The 26,933-nt window shown below is 44.4% G+C and overlaps 1 protein-coding gene across 10 annotated transcripts in view; it reads right to left on the bottom strand.

Moving 5' to 3' along the window:
* KIAA2012 (KIAA2012 ortholog) overlaps positions 1–26,933 on the bottom strand; it is a 106,960-nt gene that overhangs the window by 49,650 nt on the left and 30,377 nt on the right. For 5 of the 10 annotated variants that reach the window (XM_048869097.2, XM_048869102.2, XM_048869099.2 and 2 more), the window contains exons 5-11: positions 25,994–26,190; positions 20,400–20,625; positions 19,882–20,006; positions 17,939–18,107; positions 12,485–12,736; positions 10,970–11,146; positions 9,720–9,848 (exon numbers count right to left, since the gene is read on the bottom strand). In XM_048869097.2, the coding sequence (XP_048725054.1) occupies positions 9,720–9,848; positions 10,970–11,146; positions 12,485–12,736; positions 17,939–18,107; positions 19,882–20,006; positions 20,400–20,625; positions 25,994–26,190 (1,275 nt within the window). The remainder of the gene's footprint in view (positions 1–9,719; positions 9,849–10,969; positions 11,147–12,484; positions 12,737–17,938; positions 18,108–19,881; positions 20,007–20,399; positions 20,626–25,993; positions 26,191–26,933) is intronic. The other 5 variants (XM_048869103.2, XM_048869098.2, XM_048869100.2 and 2 more) reach the window with 5 other exon arrangements.

Below are 26,933 nucleotides of genomic sequence, written 5' to 3'. Positions count from 1 at the left end.
GAAAGAGCTCAGCAGAATGCATGGAAGCAAACAATGGCAGAGTCCTGGAAAGCGTTAAATGAACGTGATGAGAGGAGAGAGGAGCACGATGAGAGGAGGCAGGACGCAATGCTGAGGCTAATGGGGGAGCAAACTGACATGCTCAGGCGTCTGGTGGAGCTGCAGGAAAGGCAGCAGGAGCACAGACCGCTGCTGCAGCCCCTGTATAACCGCCTGCCCTCCTCCCCAAGTTCCATAGCCTCCTCACCCAGACACCCAAGAATGCGGGGGGAGGCTATGGGCACCAAGCCACTCCACCCCAGAGGATTGCCCAAGCAACAGAAGGCTGGCATTAAAAAGTTTTGAACTGTAGTGGGGCCTTGTCCTTCCCTCCTCCCCTCATCCACCAACCCACCCGGTGCTTCCCTCCTCACCCACCCCTCCCGGGCTACCTTGCGAGATTTCCCCCTATTTATGTGACGAATTAATAAAGAATGCATGATTTTGAAACAATAATTGCCTCTGAATTTATTGCCTCTGAAAGCGGTGATTAAAGGGGTGAGGTCGGTTGGCTTACAGGGAAGTAGAGTCAACCAAGGGGGTGGGTTTTCATCAAGGAGAAACAAACAGAACTGTCACACCATAGCCTGGCCAGTCATGAAACTGGTTTTCAAAGCTTCTCTGATGTGCAGGGCACCCAGCAGTGGTCTTCTAATCGCTCTGGTGTCTGGCTGTGTGTAATTGGCCACCAGGCAATTTGCCTCAACCTCCTACCCCACCATAAACATCTCCCTCTTACTCTCATAGATATTGTGGAGCACACAGCAAGCATCAATAACAATGGGAGTATTGGTTTCGCTGAGGTCTAACCTAGTCAGTAAACTGTGCCAGTGAGCTTTTAAACGTTCAAATGCACATTCTACCGCCATTCTTGCTCAGCCTATAGTTGAACTGCTCCTTACTACTGTCCAGGGTGCCTGTGTACGGCTTCATGAGCCAGGGCATTAAGGGGTAGGCTGGGTCCCCAAGGATAACTATTGGCATTTCAACATCCCCAACAGTAATTTTCTGGTCTGGGAAGTAAGTTCCTTCCTGCAGCTGTTCAAACAGACCAGAGTTCCTGAAGATGCGAGCGTCATGCACCTTTCCCGGCCATCCCATGTCAATGTCAGTGAAATGTCCCTTGTGATCCACCGGTGCTTGCAGCACCATTGAAAAGTACACCGTGCGGTTTACGTACTGGCTGCTAAGGTGGTCTGGTCCCAAGATAGGGATATGTGTTCCGTCTATCGCCCCACCACAGTTGGGGAACCCCATTGCAGCAAAGCCATCCACTATGACTTGCACATTTCCCAGAGTCACTAACCTTGATAGCAGCATCTCAGTGATTGCATTGGCTACTTGGATCACAGCAGCCCCCACAGTAGATTTATCCACTCCAAATTGATTCCCGACTGACCGGTAGCTGTCTGGTGTTGCAAGCTTCCAGAGGACTACCGCTACTTGCTTCTCAACTGTGAGGGCTGCTCTCATCTTGGTATTCTTGCGCTTCTGGGCAGGGGAAAGCAAGTCACAAAGTTCCATGAAAGTCCCCTTACGCATGGGAAAGTTTTGCAGCCCCTGGGAATCATCACAGACCCGCAGCACTATGCGGTCCCACCAGTCTGCACTAGAGTCCCGGGCCCAGAATCAGCGTTCCATGGCAGGTACCTGCCCCATTACCACCATGATGTCCAAATTGCCAGGGCCCGTGCTTTGAGAGAAGTCTGTGTCCATGTTCTCATCACTATTGTGATTGCGCTGTCGTCGCCTCCTCGCCTGCTTTTGCAGGTTCTGCACATACTGCCGGATAATGAGCAAGGTGTTTATAATGCTCACAAAGCAACGATGAGCTGAGTGGGCTCCATGCTTGCCATGGTATGGTGTCTGCCGGAGAGCAGAGTTGCAGCAGAAGCGGTGGATGACGACGGATGCCACGAGAATAGATACTTCTACAGAACGACGAGAGGACCTGCGAGGTGGATTCATGGCACCAGGAGAGCAGAGCTGCAGTGGAAGCAGTGGATGACGACAACATGGAGAAATTTGCTATTGAGACTGAGCTCATTTACAAGAGCAGGAGAGCAGAGTTGCAGCGGAAGCGGTGGATGATGACGGTTAGCAGTCCTACTGCACCATCTGCTGACAGCAGCACCCAGGACACAACAGCAGCGGTGACGGTGAGCTGAGCTGAGCGGGCTCCATGCTTGCCGTGGTATGGCGTCTGCACGGAAAAAGGCGCGAAACGATTGTCTGCTGTTGCTTTCACGGAGGGAGGGGCGACTGACAACATGTACCCAAAACCACCCGTGACAATGTTTTTGCCCCATCAGGCATTGGGAGCTTAACCCAGAATTCCAATGGGTGGTGGAGACTGCGGGAACTGTGGGATAGCTATCTTCAGTGCACTACTCCATAAGTCAATGCTACCCACGGTAGTGAGGATGCACTCCACTGACTTAATGCGCTTAGTGGGGACATACGCAATCGACTGTATAAAATAGATTTCTAAAAATTGACTTCTATAAAATCGACCTAATTTCATCGTGTAGACATACCCAAAGGGACCAGCTTGATCTTCGTGATCTCATGTGTCCTACTTGTTTCTAAAACTTCTCTTGAATCCCTTTGGCTAGAGTGGAAAATAGCTATAGTGAGATGTAATGAAGTCTTGTCTGAATGCTTAAAAAGTTGCGTAGAGGCCTTTCTACTCCAACCTAAAAGACTTCTTACTTAGACTGAGTAGCTTGCAGACCAGTTGGCACACAAGCCATCAATTCATCCCCATCTGTCACTAATCCTTGGTGAATGTGTGGTGACGCTTTCAGTTGTTCATGCTGAAAAACTGACACAAGTATTACTTTATCAAAAAAAAGTTACATCTCTTTTAAACTGAATGTGAATTTAAAAAAAATTGATTTCCCCCACTCCCTATCCCCTTTTCCCCACATATTTAACAAAAATGTCAAGGAATCATCTCATGCATGAAAGTCTTCTCAGAGCTGGGATATGTTCAGAGATATTTTCTGTGTGAAAAACTCCTCTCTGTGGCTGGATCTTAGAGTGACAAAATGCCACCTGTACAAGTGTACTAATTCTTAAATTAGTGTACTGATGTGCCTTCCCTTAGGAAATGATGTTCCTCCTCCCTGTGGAACCTCTCCAGTAGAAAAGTCTTCTCCAATTGAAGGAGGTTTTCACCCTTGGAAAAATAATATCACTTTTGCAGATGAGTTAATGGATCCTATTATTTAAATAGCCTCTTACTGCAGAACACAGTATGGGAGAACTTCAACTTTACCTGCCAGAATGTGCCAAACACCTGACCATGGTTCCTCATGACTGATATCTGAATACAAAGACAAGATGGATGAGGTAATATCTTGAGGATGGTGATACTGGGTCAGATTAATGGTCCATCTAGCCCAGTATCCTGTCTTCCAATGGTAGCCAGTGCTAGATATTTCAGAGGAAATTAACAGAACAGCGCAATTACCCATCACTCATTATCCAGGCTCAGCTTCTGGCAGTTAAAGGTATATGGATACCCAGATACCCTGACCATTTCAGCTAATAGCTATTGATTGATCTATTCTCCATGAACATCTCCCTGCAATGTGTTCAACAGGTTGACTGTGTGTTATGTGAAGTAGTACTTTCTTTTGTTTGTTTTAAATCTGCTGCCTATTAATTGTGACCCCCTTGTTCTTGTGTTATGTGAAGAGTTAAATAACACTTTCCTATTCGCTTTCTCCACACCAGTCATGACTTTATAGACCTCTCTCATGTCCCGCTTTAGTTGTCTCTTTTCCAAGCTGAACAGACCCAGTCTTTGTCATCTCTCCTGTTTCATACTCCTAATTTTGTTGCCCTTCTCTGTACCTTTTCCTTTTCTAATATATCTTTCTTTTTCAGTTGGGGCAACCAGAACTTCATGCAGTATTCAAGGCGTGGGTGTACCATGGATATCTATCCTCTTCCTAATGGTTCCTAACTTTGTTAGCTTTTTTGACTGCTGCTGCGTTTTGAGCAGACGTTCTCAGAGAACTATTCATAATGATTTCAAGATCTTTCTTGAGTGGTAACAGCTAATTTAGACCCATCATTTTGTATGCATAGTTGCAATTATGTTTTCCAATATTCATTACTTTGCATTAGCAACATTTGAATTTCATCTGCCATTTTGTTGCCTAGTCACCCAGCTAATGAGATCCCTTGGTAACTCTTCGCAGTCAGCTTTGGACTTAACAATTTTGAGTAATTTTGTATCATCTGCAAACTTTGCCACCTCACTGTTTACTCCCTTTTCCAGATCATTTGTGAATAGACTCAACAGCACTGGTCCGAGTACAAATCATTGGAGAACCTCACTATTTACCACTTTCAGATGGAGCAAGAACATTAAAATGATATATGGTGGAGTTTGGGTGTGGTGTGGTGTACAGAGTATTAGTGATGACTAGATGCTATGCGTTGTAGGCAGCTTGATAGCTGCCTATCAGTGTTATAATGTGAACAGAGTGTGTACAAATTGAAAATATACATTGGCTGATTAGTCTAGAGGTGGAAAGAGAGGCTGATTTGTGCATATTGTAGCACCTAAATTACATCCCGTTTACAGCTAGAGCTGAGCTGGAAATGTTTTTCCAGTCCTGTGAGAGTTTTGGAGATTTCAATGTTTTTCCTGATGAAGAGTCAATCTTGAATTTTCACAAACCAATAAACTGAAAAAATTCCTGGTCAGATCAATGAAAATATTTAGTTTTGATGTCTACCTTCTATATTTTTGAACTTTTTAAATAATAATATGGAAATATGGTCACCCTGCAGCTCCCAGCCACCGTGGGCAGGGGGGGAACCCCACAGCTCCCAGCCATCACAGTGGTGGGGGAAACCACGGAGCCGCAGCAGCAGAAGTCACAGACAGGGTCACAGCTTTCGAGAATTTTTGTTTATTGCCTGTGGCCTGTCCATGACTTTTACTAGAAATAACCATGACAAAATCTTAGCCTTAATTATGAATACCAGCCCATGTGCCCACTGTGCCCTGTGAGTACCAGGCTCCTCTCCCCACAGCCCACTAGCTTTCATTTTTTATTGATTTTTCACCCATTTTGTAAATTTTGGAATAAAACACCAATAAATTCCTCGGAAATTAAAATAATAATTAATAATAAATAAACCCTTGAAAACAAAGGGCCTTAGCAATACTGTAGCTATATAGGCAGTATAGGTAATACCTTCAGTTAGGGTCTTTTAATGCACAGTGTCAGCCAACCTAGTTTTTACTTGCTTATAACTTTGCCAAGTTTGAATTGTTTGGGATTAAATTTTCCACCCCAAGTCTCTGCCTCAGGCTGAGTGTATGGTTCTGTTTTTGTTTTAATTTCTTTGAAAGGTTCAGCCGCCTCCAAGAATGAGGTTAGGGAAAAATATGTCCTTTGCCCATGATAAAAATAAAATACAAAAATTCTTAAAACCAGTTAGTCGGGAAGCTCTAGTGTCTACATGCTTTGGAGCAGGGTCTTGGTATTTGGCAGGAGGATGACTTTTGTGTCAGGGGTGTGCTTGTGGCTATTCCTGTGAAATTTCCCCCTCACATTAAGCTAAGTTATAAGCCTTTAAAAAAAAAATCAGTTTGCATGGTCTAAATAGTCCAGTGAACCTTGTAAAGAGTGTGTGTGTGTGGGGGGGGGGGGATATGTAATAAACATAAATGCGGTTTTGAATGTTTTTTCTGTTTTTTCTGCTGTTTTGAATGTCACTTTCCCTGTTCTGTCTGATCTTCTTAGTAGGAATTATTTTTCACAGAAGGATACTTTAGTAACTCTGCCCTCTGACCCCACACAAGATTTTTAAAAATAAACAATAAGCCACTCCAGGGTGTGCATGAGCAGGCTACTTGTGAGGGTATTCTACTTCTTGTGCCTCAGCGGGCACCCCAGGCTTGACACAATGCCCACTGAAGTCCATAGGAGTCCTTGCTCTGGGGATCATGTCCCAACAGCTTAATAATGTAGATTTTATTGTGGCTTATTGCTCCGCTTTAAAAAAATGGAGTGCAAAACTTTTGGTTGATAGGCCCTAGGGCATCTAAGCTTGCTTGTGACAGGGTATCTGGCACAGTTCAATAATAGCCTCATTTGGTAGCCTCTATCATTGTCCTGTAGTGTAAAGGGTCATTGGCTGTGAAGTGAACTTGCGAAGCATGGGATATTATCAAAGAAGTAACATATATTCAGACAACCACCATTCTGAAGCCCGGTTTAAAAGCCAGTGCAGACGGGGCTTTAGGGGAGTTAACTATCCCTGAAGCTATTTTTTAAACATGCTTTTAAAAAAAAAAAAGAGAGTAGCATGGTTAACACAGTTTGCATCCATAGTTAACATGATTATAAAATGTGTCACACGTGATAAGGGCTTCTTCAGGGGGATACTTTAGCACTGCTTGGGATAGAACAGTTCTTAAAAGTAAAAAAGCCCTGTCTATAATGAACAGGGATAACAGGAAAAAAAGGCTATTGCCTACACAATTCTGGAGGTGTGCTTGACGATCATTTCTGTACAGAGCTATTTCTAGCAAGGTTAAAATTATAGTTTATAGAAGGCCCTATTTATTCTACAAATATGATCAAATTCAAACATGGTTGACCATGCTCCTAAGTCTCCTGATGTAGGCTAAAACCCTTTCCCCTAACACCATTATGAAAACATATTTTTTTCATCCCACGCTGCCAAGAGGAAGGCTGGCTGGGTTCTATGATCAGGCAAAGGTACAAGCATGTTTTCCAATTGTGTTGGTCACTTCTGTTGTGTAGGCATGATAAGGTAGGTTAAGAACAAGGTCTTAGCCTTTATTCTGAACTCCCTTGCTCTAGTGGATTTAAATGGGATCCTTGATATCATCAGAAAATATCTCTGTGGGTTTATATGGATTAAGGTTAATTTTGTGTCTGACATCGAGCACCCAAACCGCATGTCAGGAAGGCTCAGTTCATCCCCGACTATAGAAATGACTCACAGGAGGAGAGGCTAGGGGAGGAAATATTAGCAATGGTTCTCTCACAGAGATCCCTTCATGTCCTCCTGTTTGCAGCTGGAGGGTGTACTGCCTTCTCAGGGGATCTCTGTAGGACCAGAGGGGGAATGATGTGCATTGCACCTGCCTGCTGAGCCCTCATGCCATGCCTCTGCAAAGATCCAGGACACTGTGGAGAGGCCTACACAGGATCCAGAGGGGATGTGGGAGAGTACCATGGAGGTGGCAGTCTCCCTTGCATATGGGAGGACAGAGCTGTGCACAATTGGCACTTTCCATGTACAGTTCTAGGGGGCATAAATCCTGGGTGCTGATCAGGTAATGGCAATAGGTGACTTATAAAACCTAGACTTTGCCACTGGCTGCAGAACTTTGAAGATAGTAATGGTAAGAAAACTAACTTCTGAAAGACGAAATCTAGGTGTTCTACATCTCTTCTTCATAAATAAGATGTAAAAAGTTCACAGGTTAAAGCAATCTAATTGCAAGCTCACCCTGAGCTCTGAAAGTTAAGCTGTGCACTTCTTCTTTCTTTCATCATCAGCCACCACCAAGGTTATAGAATCAAATCTCAAAGTGCAGCTGTGCTCTCAAGCGAGACTATGTCAAAAAGGCATCTTTGTAATCAACAGTCCTATCTCCTGTGTATAGCCAGAGCTTACTTCAATGACACAGTCTGTGCTGCTCATAGACTTTAAGGCCAGAAGGGACCATTCTGATCATCTAGCCTGGCCTCCTGCACATCTCAGGTCACAGAACCTCAGCCACCCACTCCTGCAACAGACACATAACCTCTGGCTGAGTTTTACTGAAGTCCTCAAATCATGATTTAAAGAATTCAGGTTATACAGATTCTACCATTTACTCTAGTTCAAACCAGCAAGTGACCCCATGCCAGATGCTACAAAGGAAGGTGAAAAACCCTCAGGGTTTCTGCCAATCTGACCTGGGGGGGAATTCTTTCCTGATGCCAAATATGGCAGTCTTGCTCTTGGAAGACCCAGCCTAGCTAAGAAGAATGAGCTAGATTCTATTCCTTCTTGTGTATCAACATAATTGTCTATCTGTTACATCTGTCTAAAGTCACTGAAGACAATGGGGTTTGCATAGGTGTTGCTGAGGGCAGACTCTGAACATACTGGAGCAGGACAGGTGTAACTGAACCCCTAACTTGGCCTTCAGGACCTCTGTTACCAGTGGTGATGCCAGAGAATGAAAACTGACAAGCTTACAGCACTATTGACTCTAGGGTGCTGTCAGTAACAAACACTTCATGCTTTGTGTGTATAAAAAGATCTTCTATACTTTCCACAGTATGCATCCGATGAAGTGAGCTGTAGCTCACGAAAGCTTATGCTCAAATAAATTGGTTAGTCTCTAAGGTGCCACAAGTCCTCCTTTTCTTTTTGCTTTAACCAGTAAACTATGTAGATAATACAAAGAAAACACTGAGATACAGTAACAAAGATGGTGCCAACTGGGTGGGGGAGGGAATATGGTGCAAAGAGAGTGGAGGATGGAGTAAGGTGGCTCTGTGTCACCTTTGCTCTTTCCCTGATCTGGTCTGAGCAGGGCTGCTTTGGCTCCTGACACTACTTTGGGCAGCTTGTGTCCAGCTGCCTATAGCCACTCATGGGAATAGCTGGAGTGCAGTAGTGCTCTGAGAATGCCCTGACTTCTGTGGACAGTGGTGTAGAACTAATTGGGGAGGGATCCTATGTCTGGGGAATTCCCAATTAATAGCCGGCCCCTTCATTCCAGTGGAGCTGGCACAAAGGGGCCATAATTGTAGTGATGAATTAGATCATTACTGTAAAATACTGTGGTACTTTCAGTGGGAGATAATGTCTTCACTGGGGAGCAGTAGCATCTCTCCCCTTTGAAAAGATCTGGGTTTTGAGCCAGAGATTAAAGCAGCAGACCAAAGGCTGCTGTGCTGTGGGCTTCTTCGGTCAAATGGCTTGGCCATTCTCTAATGGTACAAGCCAGCTGGTTCTATCATTTAAACCTCCTCATGCAAATTGTATTGACCTTCTATCATGAATCACACCTTTCTTGCAGCAGCTCTCTAGCCCATCAGCACACATCTTGGTTATTCTTGGGGAAACAAATCCTACTATCTATTGGCTCCTTGGCACTAACCACTCTTGGGCTTCTTTTCTTGTGAGATGGCCCTTGCTTAGAACAAACCATTTTCTATTCCCACAAGCTCATATCCCTGTCAGTTTTTGGAGATTGCATGACGTGTCTGTCAGAAGATGACTCACACTGGCTGTCTGAGGCGCACAGCACAAATACCTGAGCAGATTATAAATTAGCCACCTCCTCCTTTTGAGGCTCATTTTAAAGGAGAGAAGGACATTGTTTATACTGGGCAGATCCCACAGAAGTTTTGTAAACCCTTTTAAAACTCAGTTACACAATCCAGCATCCCTTTTAACAGCCATTCCATGATCTTACCTATCCTAGAGTACAAGTAAACTTGCTGTGCAAACATAACTGTTGTGGCTGATTTGGCAGAAGTTACACCATCTCAGTGAAAAGAGCAACACTGATCAGCAACACTGATTTTTATTTATTCAGTTTGTGTGAAACTTTGGAGAGCCATGCATGCCATTCCTTCCTCTTGGAAAGGAAACTTCTTCAGATTATGTGTTCTTACCTTTATCCGGAACAAAGCTAAACTGAGCAGGAACATCTGCATCTTGGACAGACCCCAAGAGGGACAGACAGACGATTTCTCCATCAGGGCCCATTATGAGGCTGCCTAGTGAAGTACCATTATAACACTCTTGAAAACATAAAGATGAACATTGTTACTAATACACACCACCAAGAAGGATTCCTGGAGACCTACTGCACTGATGTTCATTTCATGAAAATATCCTTCTCAGTAGCTCTGTGCATGCATCCACATTATCATGTCATAATTAAGAACCGGGTGACTCTAAGAAAGCTCTGTCCATTACAGGAGATGGGTTGGAACACAAAATTCAGTAGCAGATTCTGAAACCCGCCCCCAAAGCTCATGAGTGTTTTATTTGAGGTTTTGGTTCTGTCCAGTATGACCTTCAGATCAGGTCAGGTTTTGAGTTCTGAACGCCATTCCTCCAAAGCTTGGGGGCCTGGAGATCCAGCACTTTTGTTACAGTTTTCATATGTCTGAACATGACTCTTCTGAGCCTATGATGACATGAAAAGCACACTTTATTTGGCATTTTCCTTTCCATCTCCCCCTCATGGCACTCCCCACCCACCATCTGCAAATGAAGTTCCAGTTTGGTAACTACCCTTTATCTTTTTTTCTTTCTGATACAGTGGCAATTTCAGGTGCTGACACTAACTGATAACTGCTTTTGGCTGGCTGATGTTATCTGGCATAGGAACGGAGCCGTGGATTTGAAAGAGCACATGTTTAATAAGCATGGGACAAAATAACTCCCTGGTGTAAATGGGCACAATTCCATTGACTTTAACTGAATTATACTTTCTTACTGTAGGCTTTTGGAGTTTAGTTCCATCACTGGCTTCTCCCTCTGAATTACTGACTTCGTATTTAACCAGCATGCCTGTGTGCATGCCAGTGGTGTGTGCTGGCTTTGTCATGTCTGTTTGCAGCATAGGGTAGCTATCTCCTTCCTGCTGGAAGTATTGCCCCTTCCCCTTCTCAGGCCCTAAAAATCCATGTAATGGGCATGTTTTTTCAGTAGCATCTTATATCAGGAACAAACTTTTCTCGAAACATGCACACTGAATAGTAAACAATTCCTGGAATTCCCAGTGCTGCTGTCAAAACCAGCATGTTAGTTTCTCCAGAAGTTCTGGAAGAAAAAAGTATTGTGTCCCTCCAGCATGTTCAGTACAAACAGATAAACATAATTACAGAATCCATGCACAGTACAAACATGTTACCTCTCAGCTCTTCCGGTAGCGTGCCACGCGTGATTCCGATAGGGAGAGTCTTAGAAGTGCTGCTGCTGAAAGTTTTGAAGTTTGTCTTGCTACTCTGGTTCCCTGGACCCTTCTTTCCATATATAGGGGGTAGCAGATCTAATCCTGGGACTGCATTCTGGGTGAATAAATCACCATCTTGGAAAAAGCATATAAGGAACAATACTAAAGATCTGCATAAAACAATAAACGTATGGGGGGCGGGAGAGGAAATAGAGACCTAGGAAGAGGGAGTGAATGCACAAAAGGGCCACAATTAATCAGTGACTTAGTGGTGTGTTGTTTGTCTAACCTGCTAAGCTACCCCTATCTAATTAATCTTTATCCTCACTGCCAATGTTATAAAGTGCTGCTTGGTCTGCAAAGTGCTGCGTAAAACTGATGATAAATTGGATCAACCTAAAGAAAACATGAAATGTTCCATCAACATATTGTTGTTATTGAACTATGCGCTGTGGAACAGAATTAGAGGGATGGATCTGATACCAGAATTACAGTAGTTGCCTTTGGGGAAAAAAAAGACTCATTTTCCTATAGTAACTCTATAATGATATCTGAGATACAACAGTTTCTCCCTCTACTTGGAATAGAAAATAACTGCTGTATCTTAGATTCCACTGGGTAATTGTGGGTAATGCGTAAATGCTGAATTTTTATTGGCGATCACTATAGTTTATAGAAAATAACTGCTGCCTTGATGACTTTAATACCCTTAAGATATGAAGTGCACTGCAGTAGTTTCTGTTCTGTACAATTATTTGCAGCCAGTGCTTGGGTTCCTTTGCACGGCATTCTTTCCTTTGAGTCAGTAATGAGCCAGGCTCTGCCTTGATGCTAGAGTGGTGCTGTTCTGCTGGAGGTGCCATCTTTCAAATGGCGTGTAAGGTGTAGGTTATGACAAAGTGTAGTTATTAAAGATCCCACTTTCATTACTTTGGTATTCAGGCTAAATCCCAGTTTAATCAATGCATTCCGTCCACCTAAAATTCCCCTGTAGTTTCGACTGGCATAGACGTTCTTTAATTTCTCTACTGGACTATTGTGTAGTGGACTGTCTGATATCTTCCATAAACAAAAGCAGCTGCATTTCAATAACAAATGAAGTAAAACCTAATATGTCTTGTAACTGGTTTATAAAATTTGTTAAATCTTTTGGGATCATTGGATGACAAGTGTTACAAAATGTTAGTTGTTATGAATTAACAAAATTCCATTATGACAGGCCCCTAAGAGTGTTATCTTAATGCAAAGCTTAGATGCAGCATGTACTTCTGACACAATTGAATGTGAAATAAATTCCTTTAGACCATCGGATTGGCTAATGTGGCCAATCACCATATGTGATTGAGTAATATCGCCACAAAGATGAGCTGTAGTAGGTGAATAGCTAGAAGCTGAATTAGTTTTATAGCAGAGACAGTGTTGGTCTAGCTACAACTGAGACAAAAGCTGAATCTCTGATTTGTATTGACTGACCTCTTTTATAGTGGCCCTCCTTTCCAGCATTCACCCCTCTTATTCCTGCCTTCCTCCCCTCCAGCGTGAACTTTCGATTGGTTATTGGAGGTAGTAAGAAGCTACCTTGATGTATCTCTGGGTTTTCACCAGTGACCATTTGGTGCTGCTCTGTTGTACCCTCTGGCCCAGAAATGAGATCATTTGGTGAAGGAGCCAACAACTTCTCACAGTCATCATCAACCTCTGATCTGGATTTGTCACACGGAGCTGCTGGAATGAAAGAGGAACATGAAATGGAGATACTAGCCACCACTCATGTGACAAATGGGAATGAGGATATGGAGATAGATATTACCATATCTGAGGTAGAAGCGAAACTCGAACAGCTTAATGGGACTAAATCGGGGGGCCCAGATAATCTTCATCCAAGAATATTAAAGGAATTAGCACATGAAATTGCAAGCCCATTAGCAAGAATTTTTAATGAATCTGTAAACTCAGGGGTTGTACTATATGACTGGAGAATTGCTAACATAGTTCCTATTTTTAAGAAAGGGGAAAAAGGTGATCTGGGTAACTACAGGCCTGTTAGTTTGACATCTGTAGTATGCAAGGTCTTGGAAAAGTTTTTGAAGGAGAAAGTGGTTAAGGACATTGAGGTCAATGGTAAATGGGACAAAATACAATATGTTTTACAAAAGGTACATCATGCCAAACCAACCTGATCTCCTTCTTTGAGAAAGTAACAGATTTTTTAGACAAAGGAAACACAGTGGATCTAATTTACCTAGATTTCAGTAAGGCATTTGATACGGTGCCACATGGGGAATTATTAGTTAAATTGGAAAAGATGGGGATCAACATGAAAATTGAAAGGTGGATAAGGAACTGGTTAAAGGGGAGACTACAGCGGGTCCTACTGAAAGGTGAACTGTCAGGCTGGAGGGAGGTTCCTTAGGGATCAGTTTTGGGACCAATCTTATTTAATCTTTTTATTACTGACCTCGGCACAAAAAGTGGGAGTGTGCTAATAAAGTTTGCAGATGATACAAAGCTGGGAGGTATTGTCAACTTAGAGAAGGACCGGGATATCATACAGGAGGATCTGGATGACCTTGTAAACTAGAGTAATAGTAATAGGATGAAATTGAATAGTGAGAAGTGTAAGGTCATGCATTTAGGGATTAATAACAAGAATTTTAGTTATAAGCTTGGGACGCATCTATTAGACGTAATGGAGGAGGAGAAGGACCTTGGAGTATTGGTTGACCACAGGATGACTGTGAGCCGCCAATGTGATATGGCCGTGAAAAAAGCTAATGTGGTCTTCGGATGCATCAGGCAAGGTATTTCCAGTAGAGATAAGGAAGTGTTAGTCCTGTTATACAAGGCACTGGTGAGACCTCATCTGAAATACTGTGTGCAGTTCTGGTCTCCCATGTTCAAGAAGGATGAATTCAAACTGGAACAGGTACAGAGAAGGGCTACTAGAATGATCCGAGGAATGGAAAACCTGTCTTATGAAAGGAGACTCAAGGAGCTTGGCTTGTTTAGCCTAACCAAAAGAAGGCTGAGGGGAGATACGATTGCTCTCTATAAATATATCAGAGGGATAAATACCAGAGAGGGAGAGGAATTATTTAAGCTCAGTACCAATGTGGACACAAGAACAAATGGCCATCAGCAAGTTTAGACTTGAAATTAGATGAAGGTTTCTAACCATCAGAGGAGTGAAGTTTTGGAACAGCCTTCCAAGGGAAGCAGTGGGGGCAAAAGACCTATCTGGCTTCAAGAATAAACTCAATAAATTTATGGAGGAGAGGGTATGATGGGATAACATGATTTGGGCAATTAATTGATCTTTAACTATTCATGGTAAATAGGCCCAATGGCCTGTGATGGGATGTTAGATTGGGTGGGATCTGAGTTACTACAGAGAATTCTTTCCTGGGTATCTGGTTGGTGAATCTTGCCCACATGCTCAGGGTTCAGCTGATCGCCATATTTGGCGTCGGGAAGGAATTTTCCTCCGGGGCAGATTGGAAGAGGCCCTGGGGGTTTTTCACCTTCCTCTGCAGCATGGGGCATGGGTCACTTGCTGGAGGATTCTCTGCACCTTGAAGTCTTTAAACCATGATTTGAGGACTTTAATAGCTCAGACATAGATGAGAGGTTTATTGCAGGAGTGGGTGGGTGAGATTCTGTGGCCTGTATTGTGCAAGAGGTCAGACTACATGATCATAATGGTCCCTTCTGACCTTAATATCTATGAGTCTATGAGATTCATTCCTTTCACCAGTTTATTGGGAAAAAAATGTTTCTGAACCTCTGTGTTTTCCTGTGTTTGTCTTGTATTGTGAAATCAGATTTGGTGAAGTCAGGACACACAGCAGCCACAAGCAGCATCTTTAAACTCTCTTATTCATGTTAAGAAATTGATGAACTGACTAACATAACTTGCTGTCTTAGCCAGAAAGACTGGTGCAATGCTGGAACGGGAGAAATGCAACTACAGTGGTGGGTGAACCAGATTAGTGTTCCTAACAGGAGCACATTAGATAGCTGAGCTTAACAGCTTCTTTGGTCAACACCTGGCCTTGAAGAAACGTGGAATCCGCCTCCATGATGAGAATATTCTCATAGAATTCAATATCGGGGTTCTGCACACGGGTTCTCTTAACTTTTCTGAACAACTTCTGTTTAGTGCACAGTACTGAGTATCTCACTGAAGCCAGAATCTAGACTTGTGGGACTGATGTTACATTCTGTTCTACCCCCAGATACTGGTATAATTATGCAACTACCAGTGACTTCGTTGGGAGTTACGTGCATGTATCTGAGGGCAGAACTTGGCCCTAAATGGTTACTGGCATGCTGCTTTTTTGAATAAAATAGTGTACCTCCAGTCATTCCTGCAGTTGGTCTGGGATACAGTTTAGTTTTACCCATGTGGTCTTTCGTGAAGATCTGTTGACTGCAGTAGTACTTTTTTTGTGTAGTACTGCAACAATTTTGTTACCATGATTATTGGGTTTCCCATTTTATTTAACATTTGCAAATATGTAGAAGAGCAGGAGCACCTGGGCCATTTTCCCGCCTAGTTCATGTTGAGCTGGAGCTGTAGCAAAGCTCCTTCTGTGTGGAGGGAATAAAATCAGTTGCCAGACAGAAAGGAATTGCTGCTTCTGAGAGTGCTGAGTCAGCTTGAGCAAATATGTGCTCCTCGGGTGACAGCTGGTTGATGCTGAAAAGGGCAGGGGAAGAGGAGCTGTGGGGAGATACCAAAATCCTATGGCTTGTATTATGCAGGAGGTCAGCCTAGATGGTCACAGTATCTCTTCTGGCCCTAAAATCTATGGAAGTAGTGTTATGAAAAACAGGAGAGAAAGAGGTGGGTAGAGAATGAAGGAAGGGGAAATGTGGGGGAAAAGAAGAGAACACTAATGTAGAGGGAGAAGGGAACAGTGGGGAAAGGCGAGGGAAAGAAGAGAATGAGGTAGAATGGGAAAAGGTGTCCAGAGAAGGAGAAAATTGGGAAAGAGGCATAACTGCTGTTATAAGTGGCAGCATAGTCCTATGTGAAAGTATTCAGATTGCCTGCTTACAGAAAGCAGGGGCCTCTGATGGAATATCATTACCCCCCACCCCCCAACACATCCATATCATCACCCAGTTTCTAGTTTCTGGTCATGTTGAAATATAACCGTCCATGTAGCACATCAGTGTGGGTTGATAATACTGTACAGAAAGTGGTGTTGCCCTTGTCCCTTTGTTCTGGATTTGCAAAGTCTGTTGATTCTGCCCAGTCTGACATCAGTGGTTCAAGAGTCACCTTGGTGAGAGAAGATCACTGCTCAAAGCTGCTTCCTTACATGACAAATGGAAAAGCTGCTGAACTTCCTTTCCATTTATAATGCACATAAACATAGAAACAGCTATTGCGCATTAGCAACTTCAGACAAACCTTTTTCATACATTTCTATAATTTTTTGATTTTTAAAAAAAATTCTTGTCATTGGAAGCCGGGTTTTCCAAAGGTTCTGACAATGTCGTCCTGTTTGCAGTGTTGCTGTAGCTGTGTTGGTCCCAGGATATTAGAGAGACAAGGTGGATGAGGTAATATCTTTTATAGGACCAACTTCCATTGGTGAGAGAGACAAGCTTTTGAGCTTACACAGAGCTCTTCTTCAGGTCTGGGAAACTAACTCAAAGTGTCACAGCTAAATACAAGGTGAAATGTAATCCTGACCATTTAACATTTAGATTAATTCTTTAAGGGACCAGTCCTCAAATCTTATTCCTGCAAGCAGTCCCACTGAAGTCAGAGGGGCTATTTAGTACGTGAGTAACAGTTCCAGGCGTTCCCTTAAAGAGGACATTGCCAGTTGAAGACTGTTATGGAACATGAAGTCAGACTTAGGATCTTACATGCCCCTTGTTTTATTTCCTGGAAGGGAGAAATCAAAGGATGCATGTGTCCTCTTTCCTCACTTTACCCATTCTTCTGTCTGCACTGTGGTGACTCTTTCCAGTGGAAAACGGTGGACTCAGTTATTTCTGGGATCCAGCAGCTCTGCTCTTTGCATCTTGCAAGGGAGCTTCAGTATTTATCTGAGGCAATTTCTTTCTCTACTCCCTAAGATTAGAGCGTTCTCTGTCTTTAGCATTCCCGGCCCTTGTTGCTTGGACAGTGCAGGTTCCAAATTTGATTTCCTCCACAGGCAGTATGTCATGCTGCAGACAAACCCTGAAAGGGCCATATGTGATCTGTGAAGTTCTGCAATGCATCCTGTGGCCACCTTCATCTTTAATAAGGAGATGTAGCCTTCAGAGACTACAGGTCCCAGCACGCAGTGCTCTGTCTTGATCTGATAAGCAGGCCACTCAAATCTAGATGGTGCATTGCATGTTAGGACCTGCAGTCTACATGAGGCACACCTCTGTGTTCAAGATAAAGGAGGCTGCAATCTGCTCCATCTAGGGCAAATCAGGTGCAGCATTTGGGCCCCCGGCCAATTCCTCCCTGTGCCTCAATTTAATGAACTGTCTTTATTTCATATCCAATATTCCTTGTCCTCAACTGATATTGAAATACCAGTCAATCTCTGGCCCACTTTTTTCATGCCAAAAATATTTGGCTTATTCAAATAAGCTTTGGAAAAACAATTTGAGTTTGGGGGTGTTTTATCTGATTTGAATCTCCTGACATTTGCCCAATATTAGCAGAAACTTTGCTGCTTTTACACTGTATGGAGGCGCAGAGCTCTGACTCATTTTTGGGACATAAACCATGTGGAATCCAAAATAAACCTGCTCTGAATATCTTCAAGAACACAAGAGCTAACACTGAAATGACCCAGTCCAGGATGGGAGAGTTCCCTTTTTCTGCAGTCCCGATCTAATCATTGTGTAGCTTACAAATACCTTGAATTTAGATAGATCAGAGAATCTTTCATCTAGAGCTGATGGTACCTGTTTGATTCTTTGCTTCGGTCTTGGGCTGGGTTTGCAACTGAATAAGCAAAGGCAGGATCAGAAGCTCCTTTGGGGGATCACTGGATCTAAATTGTTTCCTGTGGGGGACTTGGGCTCTGGGTAATTCTTCTGAGATTGAAGGGAACTTCAAAGTCTCTGGCACCTGCTGTAAAATATAAATCCTAAATGTCAGAAACTCCAAATACTGCCATTACTTTTGACTTATATTTTTATTCCTCACTCTATAGGCTTGCTAAAGCACAACATACTAGCTCAACAAAGCCAGGCTGGTTTCACTCTTCCATTCTCTTGCATTCCCTAACTCCGCTGGGCATCTTCTGCAGAACAGGGGCTGACTGACCCTCCCCAATTCTGTCCCAGTCCTGGCCACCAGCATCAAAGCCTTGGACTTCTCCAGAACCCAGTGGAAGAAGAAGCTGGATTAGGCCCAGGGTGTTTAATTTGATGGTTCCGAATTGTTTAAAGTCTTGTTCTAAAACATACATACATGTACACAATGAAGTTAACAGGAATCTTTCTCTTGACTCCATTGGGAGTTGGATCAGATTTTAACTTAGGGCTGGCCTACATTGAAAAGTTACACTGGCATAGCTATGTAAAAAATCCACACCCCTCAGATATGTAGTTAAACCGATCTAACCCCCAGTGCAAACAGAGCTAGGTCAACAGAATAATTCTTCCACCGGTCTAGCTACCATCTCTCAGGGAGGCGGATTACTTACAGCAATGCACTAAAACACTACAGTGGCGCAGCTGCAGCTGTGTTATGTTTTAAGTGTGGACATAGCCTCATTTTTATGAGCATATGATGACAGGCATGGTTAAGGAGAGAAAGATTTGCCTCCACGTTTTGGTTTTTTAAATGTCAAGCCATCTAATTTTTAAAAAAGCAACCGTGGCATCTGAAGAACTAGCATGCATGGATGCCCAAGACCCTCCCTGCAGAGGGGCACATGCATGTGTGCATGTGCACACACACAAGAGCATTCAGTCTCTCCAGGCACAGTCCGATTTATTGAGGCTTCGTGGTGGGTACCCGCATTTGGCCTTCAGACTCCCAGCTCCTTACCTCTTTACCGGTTGGACACTCTCTTGCTCCATTTTGAATCTCTATTTTGAATTTATACACTATAAATATAGTTGTATCAGGAGGCCTGGTTGCCATGTTGTTGTCCCTGATGCAGTTACAGGGTGATTAAAATGTGTATTGTGGATGGTACCTGATCATGTGGTAACAAGAACTATAACCCTAGACATATAATCTGTTACAATGTTGTAACCACGTCAAGTTACAACCATGCTTGTCTTTGTAGTGCTGATGTGGCCGTAAGTATTTTTCCCCTCACTTCCTCAGTGTCTTTTGTTTCACCTGCTACTTTCACACTTCAAGTGCCCTTATCCCTGTGGTATAGAGTAGCCTCAGGATGAGCTCAAGAACATTCATGTATTCAGCGTCTCCAGCATTCTGTTGCATCCCCCAGTTCAAAGGGGGCAGTAGCACTTTGTTTCCCTTTTATAGCTTCACTTTCACTATTTTGTATATACTGAAATGGATAAAACTCCATTTTCACAATTACAGAAAGGGACCGGCACTTAAATAGATAAATATTTAAAAATAAATGTGTTTTGGAGGGGATAGAAACCCCATAAGCCAACCTCTAACTATTGGTGTTCAAGAAGGAACTTTCCACAGGGGCAGGCTGCCCAATAACTATCCACTACTGGGTTTCTTGCTTCTTCTAAAGCATCTGATCTTGGCACTGTAGGACACAGGATACTGGATTAGATGGGCTACTGGTCTGATCCAATATGGCAATTCGTATGTGCGCAAGATTACCTATATTCATGTTATGAACCTTAGAGGAGACCACTTCATACGTTATCACAACAATTGCAGTATTTGTTTTTAAAAATCTGACCTTTCTGTGTTCCACCCTGACCACACCTTGCTCTGAGTCCATGGCAGACTGAATAGGAGGGAAAAAACCTGTTTCAATAAGGTGCCCTTCTTTTCCATCCTGGTTATTCAGATGTCCTTGTTTAACTGAAGGGGGAAAATGGAGATGAGATGAAAAGGGGATGAAATTTAAATATGTATTAATGGCATCAGATATCGGTCAGTATTTACTCTATCATTGAACCATTCAAGGATGGGAGGAAGAATAAATTTACCAGTCCGTGCACACATGGTAATAAGGAGAAGGAAAGTTTCTTCATACAACTCTTTGCCCTCTTCCCAATGAGCACTGCAACACACGACCATAGTCATTAATTAAAATGCAACCTTAGAGATTCTTGCTGTGCTCATAATCCAGAAGTGACTGTTATAACAGTACCCATAAAATTTACTGGACTTCCCTCATTCTTCAGAAGTCCAGTAAATTCATTACAAACAAAACTATGACAAGAAATAAAGTTAAGGAGGGGTATTTCTTACTGCTGTAGGTCTTTTTTCTTCCGGGGAAATAGCCTCCATAGAAAGTCATGTAGGATCTCTCACTCAAAAGCTGAGAAGTATCAATAGTGGCATTCCCAACAGAGCTCTTGGCAGTTTGGTTCAGCTTTTCACAGTGCTCTTGACTCTCTGTCTGGTGTGGCTTTTCCCCATGTGATTGGTCCTCCATTGCACGCTCCACATCTTGGTGATCTTCCACCTCTGTGCCCTAGGAGATGGCAGAATGACTGGCTTTACAATACAGCTGGACAGAAAAAGGTTTTCCCCTGCAGCTAACTTCAGTGAAAATGGGGGTTGGGGAGGAATCATTTTTGTCAATTTTCCACAGAAAATTTTAAAGTTTTGTCAGAAAACTAAAAAATGTCTTCAGTTTTGATGCAAAAACTCAACACTTTCTTTGGAAAGCAGACTTTTTTCACAGAATTTTAATCAAAAACCATTTTTCAACAGAAAATTTTCAACCATCTATTTTTTACAAGCCCACATTCATGAATACCATTTCAGCCTGACTTATAATGCTAAGTCTTTCTCTTCTCAGTTATCACAGGTTTCATTCTATGTAGGGTATCAACTGCTTAAATATACAACCACTTCTTTTTTGTTACATTTATTATGTTTTTTTAATATACCATATAGTCCAAGGGACTATGCGTGCCTGCATTGAAATCAATCGCAAAATTCCCACCGACTTCAGCAGTGCAAGACTGGGGCCGCAAAAGACTGAGAACTTCAAATGGATATAATGCTGCTGGGTATTTCTCTTCTGCTGTCTCTCTGAATATGTACTAATTTATGACCGTTTGCATGGTAGCTCCTGCTTTGTACTTAAATTTTACCTTTTAATGTCTATTCAGCAATTCTTAAATCAGATGTTGAAAAAGATACAGTGTTGAGGAAGAGACGGAATGCTAAGAGTATAACAGTTTCACTTCTATTCTTTATGTCAGTTCAGTATACTCAGGGTATGTCTACACTACCCACTGGATCAGCGGGCAGCAATCGATCCAGTGGGGGTTGATTTATCGCATCTAGTTTAGATGCGATAAATCAACCCCCGAGCACTCTCCCATCGACTCCTGTACTCCATCGCCGCGAGAGGCGCAGGCGGAGGGGGAGCAGCAGCAGTCTACTCACCACGGTGAAGACACCACAGTAAGTCGATCCAAGTACGTCGACTTCAGCTACGTTATTCACATTGCTGAAGTTGCATAACTTAAATCAACCCCCCGCTAGTGCAGACCAGGGCTAAGTCAGTGCTGCCAAGGCATGGTTTGGGGCTAATTATACTTCCTCCTTTGAGATCTACTGACTAAAAGCGTTATAGAAGAGTAAGGGTATGTTTACACTGGCAGAGTTACATGGCTGGCAGTTACAGCTCTGCTCAGAGAGCACTGAAAGGAAACCGCTGTTGTGTGTTCACACTGTCAGCCGCCTGCACAATAGCATGTTCACACTTGCAGCACTTGCAGTGGTATTCGGAGCGATGCACTCTGGGCAGCTATCTCACAGAGCATCTCTTCCTCTTCTCCTGCTAAAAGTTCTGGAAAGGCAGAGGGGGTTGTGGGGCATCCTGGGTCCTGTCCCAATGCCTCATGATGCATTGCTTCGCATCCCAGCAATCTCTGTGCTTCTGTCCGCATTTGGTGCCATCTTTCAGTGGTTTGTGTACTGCTCGCTCTGCCTCTTTGGTCTGCAGGAATGGATCCCGCACTGTTGACCAATGTGCTGCTCGCTCTGACCAACATATCACAGTGGCAGCGGAGTTATTCCTTAAACTACAAAGGCAAGAGGAGTTCAACACTGATCTCACCATGTGTAGTAGCTACGATACAAGATTGCTTGTGGCATTCATGGAGGTGCTGACCACAGTGGAGCGCTGCTTTTGGGCTCAGGAAACAAGTACTGAGTAGTGGGATCACATTGTCATGCACGTCTGGGATGATGAGCCGTGGCTGCAGAAGTTTCACATGAGGAAAGCCACATTCATGGGACCGTGTGATGAGCTCGCCCCAGCTCTGTGGCACGAGGACATGAGAATGAGAGCTGCCCTGTTCTTGGAGAAGTGCATGGCGATTGCACTGTGGAAGCTGGCTACTCCAAACTGGTTAGCGACCGATCGGTAGTAGTCTGGAGTTGGAAAGTCGACCATTGGACTCGTGTTGACAGAAGTGTGCAGGGCCATTAATCGCATCCTGCTCCGAAAGACCGTGACTCTGGGCAACGTGCATGACATTGTGGATGGCTTTGCACAAATGGGCTTCCCTAACTGTGGCCGGGAAGGGGTAATTGATGGCACGCATATTCCAATTCTGGCACCAGACCACCTAGCCACCGACTGCATTAATCGGAAGGGACATTTTTCTATGGTTCTCCAGGCACTTGTGGATCACCATGGGCATTTCACGGACATTAACGCAGGCTGGTCTGGAAAGGTGTATGATGTACGCATCTTTCGGAACACTGGCCTGTTCAGGAAGCTGCAAGCAGGGACTTTCTTCCTGGTCCAGAAGATCACTGTAGGGGAAGTCAAAATGCTCATTGTGATCCTGGGAGACTCTGCCTACCCCTTAATGCCGTGGCTTATGAAGCCATGCATGGGGAACCTTGCAGCAGCAAGAAGCCGTTCAACAACAAGCTGAGCAAGTGCAGAATGACTGTGGAGTGTGCTTTTGGCCGTTTAAAGGGCCGCTGGCACTCTCTGTATGGGAAGCTGGACTTGGCCGATGACCATATTCCTATGCTTATAGCCGCGTGCTGTATGCTCCATAATATTTGTGAAGGGAAAGGTGAAAGTTTCACTCAGGGCTGGACCACAGAGGCTCAGTGCCTGGACCCTGAGTTTGAACAGCCTGAGACCAGGGCTATTAGAGGGGCGCAGTGCGGGGCCATAAGGATCAGGGATGCCTTGAGGCAGCAATTTAAAGCTGAAAGCCACTAATATTTGTTGCTATGCTCAGGAGTGCAGTGATTGTAATGTTAGGAGGTGATTGTGATTGGTGCAGATGATGCACTGTGAAAGTTTAAGAAAATTGCCTGTTGCTTTTAGGGCTCTGTTTGCTTTCAATTAATGGAATAAAGGTTGCTTTCGAACCAAAACAATTATTTTATTAAAAAACAACAACCAGAGGAGAGAGACAAACAAAAAAACACATCAGCACTGTGTGAGATGGGGGAAGGGAGGGTCCCAGGAGGAGGTGGGGTCCTGGGACGGTTAAAAATTTGTATATGTCCAGCTATCATATGCAACCTTGTCCTTTGGAGTACAGTGCAGCAGGTACTATACTTCAGCAGGGCTAAACTGCAGAGGGACAGGTGTTGAGTGCAGTGGGTAGTGGGTGTCCGCAGGGCTGGACTGTGACGAGGCAGGAGTGCAATGCAGTGGGTACAGACTGGAGACAGGAGGTTGATAAGAGTGTGTTGGCTGTGTCTGGGGGGGGGTGCATGGGAAGGAGTTTTGCGACAGTGGCTGCAGGGGAGGGCGGGCGCGGAGCTGCTCGGTTTCCAGTGCTAGTAGCACCTGGAGCATGTCCACTTGGCACTCTATAATGTTTAAGAGCTGCTCCATGGCTTCGTTCTGGCATGCCGTGTTCTCCTTTCGGTCCCTCTTCTCACTGTCCCACCCTCCTTCAATTCTTGTTTTTCGGCCGCAGAGTGCATCATGACCTCACATAGAAAGTCGTCTTTAGTTCTTCGTGGCCGCTTTCTAATTCTGCGCAGCCGTTCAGCTGGTGATAACAAAGAGGGAGGCTGGGATCCAAAGGTCATATCTGTGAAGCCAAAATGCAACAGAAGCAGTACTGTTCGTAACACACAGACCACTGATTCACTGATTTAAAACACAGCCACTATTCAAATACCTGCCACTAATTGGCTGACCCCAGGCAAGCACACATGAGCCACAAGACCCCCAAAATGGTGAGCAACTGCAGAGGCAGGAGAAATCAGTGTACCACGACTGTACTGTATAATGGGCATGTGGCTCTTGGGGAGAGCCAGCACTGTGCGGGGGGGCTTATAGTCACATGTCCCCACATTTTCTACAGGTAATGTTCATTATGGAAGATATTTTGTTCATTATGGAAGATACGAGGGTGAGCAGAGAATCAAAGGAGGGTCTTCTCCAAGACTGCAGTTTCCGCCCTGGCCCTTATGCGGCTCACTTGTGTGCAGCAATGGTTTCCCACAGTGACAGCAGAGTGGCACGGGAAAGTTACCCTTAATGGGGCAAGAAACAAAGCAGCTCTGCCAAGGAAGCTGCAGCAGTGGATTTCCCAGTATCTCCATGAGAGTTTCGTGGAGATCTCTGGGGCAGATTCCCATGAAGTGAGGAGTCAGTCAACACCCTGTTCCACCACTCAGACTAGGCATGTGGTGATACGTGCATGATACAGACACAAGCCTGCTTTCTGCAACCCTTCTGCCCCCGACAACTCGCTTCAGCGATTCCCAAAATCAAAGCCACTTACCAGGGGCCTCCTCTCCTGTTTGCACTTCACCAAGCTCCGACAGCTGTGACTGGCTAGCCTTCTCCGGGGTAGAGAAGAGCTCCTAGCTGCATGCATCTCTGACCTCCAAGTCGTCCTCTGCCTCTGGGTCCTCCTCCCACTCCACATCCTCATCCAAGATTTCCTCCTCCTGGCTCGGTCCACTCCCGACTGGCATGCGAGCCACTGAAGTATCTAAAGTGGATACTTTCACAGTGGAGGTGGGGTAGCCACCGAATATCGCATCCAGCTCTTTGTAGAACCGGCAGCTCATGGCCACAGCACCGGAGCAGCGGTTTGCCTCCCGTGCCTTGTGGTAGGCATTCCACAGCTCCTTCACTTTGACCCTGCACTGCAATGTGTCCCGGTCATGGCCCCTTTCTGTCATGCATTGTGAAATCTGTCCGTAGGCATCATAATTCCTACGGCTGGAGCGCAGCTGGGACTGGACAGCCTCCTCTCCCCAAATACCGATGAGGTCCAGCAGCTCAGCATTGCTCCAAGCGGTGGATCACTGGTCTGTGGAGCAGGCATGGCCACCTGGAAAGATGCGTTGAGACCACTGCACGCATCGCCGAGAAAACAGGAAGGGGACTTTCAAAATTCCCAAGGAATTTAAGGGATGAGGCTCACAGTTGGTCACCTGAGGGCAGGGCAGCAGAGTTCAAACCAATGAGCAGAGAGGCGAGTAGCCCCAGTGCAGAAAGCTGTGCACCTCTTGTTGGGGTGGTTTTTTTATGGCACTGCAACTGCGCAGTTTCTGTGCACTAAGTGGCTTGGCAGCGTGTGCACCTCGGGAGTTACACCGCAGAAAGCTGCTTTACTGTGCAGAAACTTGCCAGTGTTGACAAGACCTTAGGTATTATCATTTGTATGTAGGTTCTTACACCAGGCTCATCACCATAGTATATGTGTACATTAAGCAACATGACTAGTATCTGCTGCATGAAGCCAGAGCTATACTAGCAGAACTTTGCTGTAAGGATAACCACCCTGCTAGTCCAGCACCAGTCCCAAGAGGAACTGAGGGGATTCTGATCTGTATGAAGACAGAGATCATCTGTCTGTTTCTTGATAATGAAGAAATGGTACCTGTGGGACCCTTGTGCATGCGGCATTCTGGCTCCAGGTAGCCTCCTTTGCAGGTGGAGGTCTGAGTTCTAGACTCAATCTTCTCACTGAAACCCGAACAGGTACTCGAGCTCTCCTCCGGCCATGTGCTTCTACTTCATCTCCTCCCACCAGGTTTTCTCTGTTCTCGACCTCCTTCTGAAATGAGTAACTTTGGCCTGCAAGACAGCGTGTCAGGACTGGATCACAGAGTGAACTGTTACACTTCAGAGAGGTTCTAACTTATTTAGGGCCAAATTGTGTAGCCACTGATCCCCATTGGGAGTTGTACCACCCCAGCAGGAGAGCTGGGCCAGGTTGCGCCACAGGGACATGCTCCTTTCCTGAATGGCCTGGGGACATGTGATTAATGCAGGTTGAACTATCCTTTAGGAACAGGCTGATATGGAGGAGGGTAGGGCCCTGGCCACCTGAGCTCAGGGACAGCAATTGTGAGTGGCCCTTCTGCAGGGCATGAAAAGGGGACAAAGCTCCTTGTGTGCTCTCCCATGTACCTGGGAACAGGTGAGTCACAATGTGTCTCATAATTGACATTATATTCAAGAAAGTGGGGGTTCACTTCAATGATTGGATTTCTTTAGGGTGTTTCCCAGTGCTTTGGAAGTTAAAACTATGCATCCTGAAGAAAGGATTGAAACGTAACTTGAATGCAACCTGCATTAATAATTCACATCCTGTATCCTAGCAGAGTCTGTACCAAACAGGGGAGGTATTCATTGAACCAGGAGCAAAGCAACATCAAGTTGAAAAGGAAATTTACTATGGAAATTAACTTTCAAGCCTCAGGCAGATGTGGGAAAGGTTCATTGTACAGGGGATTTTCCTTGTACCGTATTTTATATGGCTTTCCACTACTACTTTGACAGCTGCATGCTCCAAGCCTGCTCTGTAGTCAGCATGG

The sequence above is a fragment of the Caretta caretta genome, chromosome 11, assembly GCF_965140235.1.
Source record: "Caretta caretta isolate rCarCar2 chromosome 11, rCarCar1.hap1, whole genome shotgun sequence".
In the NCBI taxonomy this organism is placed as follows: Eukaryota; Metazoa; Chordata; order Testudines; family Cheloniidae; genus Caretta; species Caretta caretta.
This window is presented reverse-complemented; position numbering and strand designations above follow the sequence as displayed.